General features: G+C 51.9%; 1 protein-coding gene across 1 annotated transcript; it reads left to right on the forward strand.

The window, feature by feature from the left end:
• Positions 1-911: 911 nt before the first annotated feature.
• GPX1 (glutathione peroxidase 1) lies at positions 912-2,124 on the forward strand. Its single transcript, XM_068558592.1, has 2 exons — positions 912-1,282; positions 1,560-2,124. Exons 1-2 carry the CDS (start codon positions 926-928, stop codon positions 1,917-1,919), a joined length of 717 nt encoding a protein of 238 aa, XP_068414693.1. The 5' UTR covers positions 912-925; the 3' UTR covers positions 1,920-2,124.
• Positions 2,125-7,012: the final 4,888 nt, after the last annotated feature.

Below are 7,012 nucleotides of genomic sequence, written 5' to 3' on the forward strand. Positions count from 1 at the left end.
GGTGGAAATGATTATCTTGTGTCACATTCAAGTTCAGAGTGGGGTGAGGTAGGGAATGCAGCCGACTGAGGGGTACTCCAAGCAGTCATTCTTCTGGACAAATCTTAGTGTGATATTTTCCTCTTCTTACTACCTGTCCATTTTCAGTGTCTTTTACTTCCTCGCCTGAGCTCCAGATGAAGTTGAGGATGGTCTGAAATCGACTGAGTCCCCTTGGCCCTGCATGCTTTTGGTCTCCCCTCCAGGGGTCTGGAGCAGGGCCTGAGCAGTGACCCCAGAAAACCTGTGTAAGGGTCGTGCCACACTGGGGGTGTAAAAGTAGGAGGGAAACCAGAGGCCAGGAGGAGAACACAGTCTAGGACAGACCCAGAATGCAAGGAAATGGGTTAGAAAGAGCTGGCTGCCCGCCCCCTTTCTCCCCAGCATTGCCCACCCTCCTCCAACTTAACCTTCCTAGAACCAGGAAGTGTCAACACAGAGGACTTGCCTTAGCAGCTGCTGCTAACTGCACCATCATCACAAGTCATAACTCCCTCTGCGCCTGACAATAGGGCACGTTCCCGGGGAGTAGTAATATGGCATAGGCTGGGAGGGCTGTGTGGCCACAGGCAGCGAACGATTCTGTTGCTGGCGAGTCTCCCCGTGCCGGGCCCCAATCCCTGAAGAACCATTGAGAAAGAATCCGAAGCCCTCTTCGGCCTGGGCTCTGGGCTGGATAATCCGGGCTATTGTCACAGTGCCGGCGCTGCGCTCCCTGGGCGGGACCAAATGCGTCCGCGCCTCGGCACGGTCTGGGCGGTGTCCGCATCCGGCCCGACCGCACCCTCCAGCCTCGCGGGACCACAGCCGTAGGACAGAGGCCGGATGAGGCGGGACCGAGCGGGGGAGGGGCGGGTAGGAGCGGCCGGAAAAGTGCCCGAGCCACATGACCCCGGTCGCCCGCCTGTTAAAAGGAGGCGCTTCCCGGACCCCGTGTTCGTCTAGTCCGCGGCTCTCTCCTGTCTTTTTGGGCACCCACACCATGTGCGCCGCTCAGCGCTCGGCGGCCGCCCTGGCGGCAGCGGCCCCGCGCTCGGTGTACGCCTTCTCTGCGCGCCCGCTGGCCGGCGGGGAGCCCGTGAACTTGGGGTCCCTGCGGGGCAAGGTGCTGCTCATTGAGAATGTGGCGTCGCTCTGAGGCACAACTGTCCGGGACTACACCCAGATGAATGACCTGCAGCGGCGCCTCGGGTCCCGGGGCCTGGTCGTGCTCGGCTTCCCGTGCAACCAGTTTGGGCATCAGGTGCGCTGGGCCGGGCGGAGCGGGGGTGGGCGTGCGACCGGGGTTAGGAGCGCCGGCGGACGACCCGCCGGGCCCAGCAGCCGCGCGCCCTGGGGGCGGAGAGGCGGCCCACCGGCTCGCTTCCCTCCGGCGCTCATCCCGGCTGGGGTTGAGGTCCACCCTGGGGTTGTGCAAGAAAGGCACAGTCTAGTGACTCATGGAGAAACTTCATGTTTGCAGTTAGAAGGCTTCCCTTCCCCTCGCAGCCCCGGGTCCCAGCTGCTCTCCCCTCCCGCAGGAAAATGCCAAGAACGAGGAGATCTTGAATTGCCTCAAGTACGTACGACCAGGCGGCGGGTTCGAGCCCAACTTCATGCTCTTCGAGAAGTGCGAGGTGAATGGCGAGAAGGCCCATCCGCTCTTCGCCTTCCTTCGGGAGGCTCTGCCCACGCCCAGTGACGACGCCACTGCCCTCATGACAGACCCCAAGTTCATCACCTGGTCTCCGGTGTGCCGCAACGACGTTGCCTGGAACTTCGAGAAGTTCCTGGTGGGCCCAGACGGTGTTCCCGTACGCAGGTACAGCCGCCGCTTTCTGACCATCGACATCGAGCCTGATATCGAAGCCCTGCTGTCCCAGGGGCCCAGCTGTGCCTAGGGTGCCCCTCCTACCCCTGCTGCTTGGCAGTCACAGCGTTGCCCTCTGGGGATTTTATCCATGAAGGTGTTTCCTCTAAACCTGCATGGAGGAATGCCAGATGTCCAGGAAAATCCCCGGAGATGGGCACTGGTCCTGTCCATCCCAGCCTCCCCTTTCCCAGACCACAGCTTTCTCATTAATAAAGTGCTGAGTGTGAGCAGAACTGTGTGTATGTCCTGTGTCATTGTCAGATGGGGACACCTTTCCTACTAACCTCACTGTCATAGGGCTGGGAGCTTAAGCCCCCATTCCTTGGCTGGCATTACCTAGCCAAGCCTGAACATCCCAAAATTTTGTCTGCAGTGGAATTCACTCTTTCCTATGTGGGAACCCTAGCTCCTGTCTCAGCGTTTCTCCCTCTGCCAGGACATGCAGCAGGGCCATCCTGAGGCCCTGTTACAAGAGAAAGTCTTTATTTCAAAAAGAGGAAGAAATTTCAAAGGCTGACTGCCTATCCTCAGTAGTTAGGCCTCTCCTTTCTGAGTATTTGCTCTGCTCAAAATGACCTTCACAAAAAATAACACCATGGGCTCCCACTCAACGTTTAGAGTCCGTGGCTTTGTAACTGCAGAACCAGCCCAAACTGGCCCTGCTCTGTTGATAACAAGATACTGAGTTGTTCTTCAGAGATAGCAGAACAAAACTGCAAGTCATGCAGCAGAGGAGAAGTTTTGAATTCTAATAATGCCTGGAACCAAGTTTTTCCACCTCCACCCCTCCTCCCCCACACACAACCAAAAGAACCTGGACATGACCAGAACCTGAATGCTGGAACCCTTTCAGAAGTGAAAGATCCATTGTCCAGGAAGACCCAGTGCTGAAGTCCCCTTTACCATACCTTACCATAAATGGCCAAGTTCCAAAGCCCTCCAGTCAAAACCTGCCCCACCAGTACTTCCACATATGAACCCATCCTCCCCTAACTCAAAAAAGTTTGACCAAACCCCAGATTAGGGAGATTTGAGAGCCTTGCCTCCTGTCTCCTTGCCGGTCAACCTCGCAATAAAGCTCTTTGCTCAAAAGTGGGTGCCATAGTATTGGCTTCTAAGTGTGTTGGGCAGCAAGTCCTTACTTGGTAACAGCCTCCTCAAGTGTTAGGGCCATACAAGCCCACTTTACACAGTTGACAGCTTATGCAACATAACTTTCTTTCCCCATTACTTTTCTAGATCTTCTTTGCATAGGGCTACCCAGTGCTTCTATCTGCTCTGATGCTGTGCTTACCAGCTGCTGCCTCTCAGGTACTCAGAAGAGTATACAACTGGTTGTTCTGACCATGCCCTGCAGTTGCAATTGCATGGTCAGGCTTAGGGTAGGCGCGTATCTTGGAGGCCAGCGCTGCTTCTCAGGTATGGCTCAGGTCCAACTTCTCCATCTGTTGTTCCTGTTGTCAGTAGTCTTGAGACAGACCTAGAGCCACTTCCTATCACAATACAAGGGACTCTGCCGGGCTTGTATGCAGTGAGGCTTCTGTTTGGACAGACAAGCACCCAGATATGTGTTATCAGTCCAGAACACGGTCCAGAGGTTCTGGGGTCCCAATGTTTATGCTCAAATTGGTGGCTCAAGTCCCTTCTGTGTCTTAACCAACTCTCAAGAACTTTTCTTCCAACCCTAAGCAGGCATCTTTGCTGCTGCCCTCCCCCTCTGCCTGCCCTTAGGTCATTAAGGGCTGTTTCTGTTCTGGCTCCCTCTCTCTCCATCATCAAAACGCCCACCTCCCTCTGGCTGCAAGGCCTCTCCACCTCGCTTTTGAGTCCCCTCTGAGGTAACAAGGCAGAGCTCTGTTCCCCATTGAGACCCCACTCTATCTGTGCTCCTCTCAGAACCAAAAGTCTTGATTACATCTGTGAGTGACTGGTCTGCTTCCCCAGAGGGTGAAAGTCTGGGAGGTGGAAAGGGGCTGGTCATCTCCTCAGGGTCCATAGAGCCTGGTGTATAGCATGAATCAGCCAGTGTTCGTCAATTAATATAAAGAGAAAAACTTTCCACTCAAAACAGGGTCAGGGGGACTTCCCTGGTGGCACAGTGGTTAAGAATCCGCCTGTCAAGGCAGGGGACGCAGGTTTGATCCCTGGTCTGGGAAGATCCCACATGCCATGGAGCAACTAGGCCCGTGTGCCACAACTACTGAGCCCACGCACTGCAACTACTGAAGCCCGCGCGACTAGAGCCCGTGCTCCGCAACAGGAGAAGCCACTGCAATGAGAAGCCCGCACACCACAATGAAGAGGAGGCCCCACTCTCCGCAACTAGAGAAAGCCCGCGTGCAGCAACGAAAACCCAACACAGCCAAAAGTAAAAAAATAATAAAATTAAAAACAAACAAACAAAAAAACAGGGTCAGGGATTTTTGACGATTATTTGTAGACTCCAAATCTGACTGCTGGAATGGAAACTAACAACCTATACACCTGGGTATATCTGGGTATACCTAGGCCCTCTTTGACCTCCTTAAACCCCACATCTCTTCTCTAAAAGCCCTTTGCTCCTTTATTGCAACACTCATCATTCAGCCCTGTGCCATATACTCTGCTGGGTGCCAGGATACAGTCCTCAGGAAAGCAGAAAGACTCTATAATTACTAAATGCATGTTTAGTTCTATGAGAGTAGTATGGCGTACTTTGAGAATAAATTAGAGGGCCTGGCCCAGTGGGGAGGATCACGCTTTTGTCTCTTGGAGGGAGTGACAGTGAAGCTGAAGAGAGGTTAAGGAGCAGTTAGCTGAGGAACAAGCTGATGGAGGGTGGACAGGCAGGGAGTTCAGTGTGTGAAGGTCTGAGGTGGAAAGGTGGCATCACTGACAATCAGGTAACACAAGGAGGAGCAGGTGTGGGGGGAAGAAAACTGTTTAGATTCAGATTTGGCGCATGAGACATCCAGATGGAGATATCTGGAGCAGGTGCTTACAAGAGGCTCAGAAAAGGAATTTGGGTTGGAGACAAAGGTCTAGTCAAGGGGCCAGTAAGTAGCCATTGGAGAGGATACGGTCTCACCTGGGGAGAGTGGCAAGAAGATCAGGGGGCCTAAACTTGGGGCCTATGAATTCACAGTGCTTCTGGGTCAGATGGCAGAGAGGCACAGCTGGAACAGTGATGGAGTCAAAGAGCCGAGGGAAGGGACATTTCATAAAGAATTGTTAGCTGGGGGCACTTCCCTGGTGGTCCAGTGGTTAGGATTCTGCGCTTCCATTGCAGAGGGCACGGGTTCAATCCCTGGTCAGGGAACTAAGATCCCGCATGCCTCACAGCGTGGCCAAAATTAAAAAAATAAAAAGAACAGTTATCTGGGATGAGTGCTTGTGAACTGAGGGTTCCTCAGCAAGTGCAGTGTCAGGGGGAGCTAGAGCTGTAACCAGACAGCCAGTGCCCGAGATCTACCAGGTCCTATTCTGGGAGCTAATACACAGTGCCCAAAAATCACCTGGGTGCTTGTTAAAAGCTATGTCCACGGCCCCCCTCCAGAGATGCTGATGTGGATAGCCTGGGGATTTAGGGTCCTATTCAATGTCCTACAGCTGAACCCATGAGGAGAGACTTCCTGCTCCAACTCTCCCCTTTCCTGTAAAGGGTCAGTGTGGCCCGGGCCACACTCTCTGGTTAGGCTCTGGGATGGGAATCCAGGGCTTTCCAAACTGACTCCAACTTCTTCCCCTCTGGGTACCTGGTGACTCACCCCTCCTTGCCCACTTTTTTTTTTTCTTTTTTTCTTCAGTTTATGCCTTGGGCTGCAAGACAAAGGAAATTCTGAGATCCCCATGTGGCTGACACTGGCTGGTGAATACTCCTCCTCAGACTTGAAGCTGCATGCCTCCTTTAACTGTCCTTTTCAACTCTCTCTTTTTCTGGGAACACTCAGACTAAAGCCGGTTAACACTTCATCTTCCTCCCCAAGAAAGTGGACATCTTCCCCCAAAACACACACACACATTCTTTCTCATTCAACCATGCAACTGCTACTGGCTCTGACCTGCACCCACTCCACCGCATTGTGAATCAGCAGCTCAAATTAACAAGTAAAAGTGAAGGAATCCCAGTGAACCTGCCTGCGGTCCTGGCCTTTGGTAGCAGTGCCTCCCGGGACACTGCCTGATCTGGGAGCAGGCAGCAGTATTTAGGCCACAGGTCTTCTGAGAAGGGGATGGGTTGTGCTGTTACTCAGTAGGTTCAGAAGCCTCCATTTTAGCAGTTCTTCCAGAAATGCTGGTTTTAAATATTTTTTTTAAACATTAAATCTGATAAAATATGTATATGTATATTAAATCACAATGTACACACTAAAATTTATTTGTCAACTATACCTCAACAAAGCTGAAAAAAAATCTGATAAAATTCATTTGGTCAGGCACTTCTAGCACAATTAGTTCTTTATCAGATGACTTCCTTATTCTGTCTTGATGTAGTTCCACAAACAACATTTAAAATAAGCTTATTTTCAGTGAGGCATTCCTGGCCTGATCAGCCTTTTCTCATAAGTTTTAACTTTGGGGTAATATTGAGTAAAAAATATTTGCTAAAGCTTTCCACAAGAGAAAGATATCCATCCACAGCATGGATTTTTAAAGAATGGGCAGGGATCCCTGTCAGAGTACTCTGAATTTGGCAGGTTTTTGTTATTGCAATCACCAAATAGGCTAGATAAGCATGCTTTCATAGAGGTGTGACACACCTGGGATGGCACTAAAATAAAGCCCAGCTGGAGCTGGTCAATAAGTTACTGGGCATCAGGCACTGCTGGATTGAGAAGCAGGAGCTCAGATGAGAGAAGTTCTTGCCCAAGGAGTGAGGGCTTATGGGCACTGGCCCTGGGGGTAACAGAGAAGCCAACTTGAGATCTGACATCCTTCAGCTTTGACCTACCCAAGAACTCAAATCCAGGCTTGTCACGTGAAAAAACAAAAATAAAATCACTAACTAGGTGGGCCACTTGCTGGTGGGTATTCTGTTAGTTGCATCCAGAAGCATTGAAACTGACAGGACATGACAGTGATGTGCTGGGCAGAGGCCCAGTAGCTCTTCTATCATTCATCCTGCAGACAGAAACCCCACTC

This window comes from Eschrichtius robustus, chromosome 12 (genome assembly GCF_028021215.1).
Source record: "Eschrichtius robustus isolate mEscRob2 chromosome 12, mEscRob2.pri, whole genome shotgun sequence".
Taxonomy (NCBI): domain Eukaryota; kingdom Metazoa; phylum Chordata; class Mammalia; order Artiodactyla; family Eschrichtiidae; genus Eschrichtius; species Eschrichtius robustus.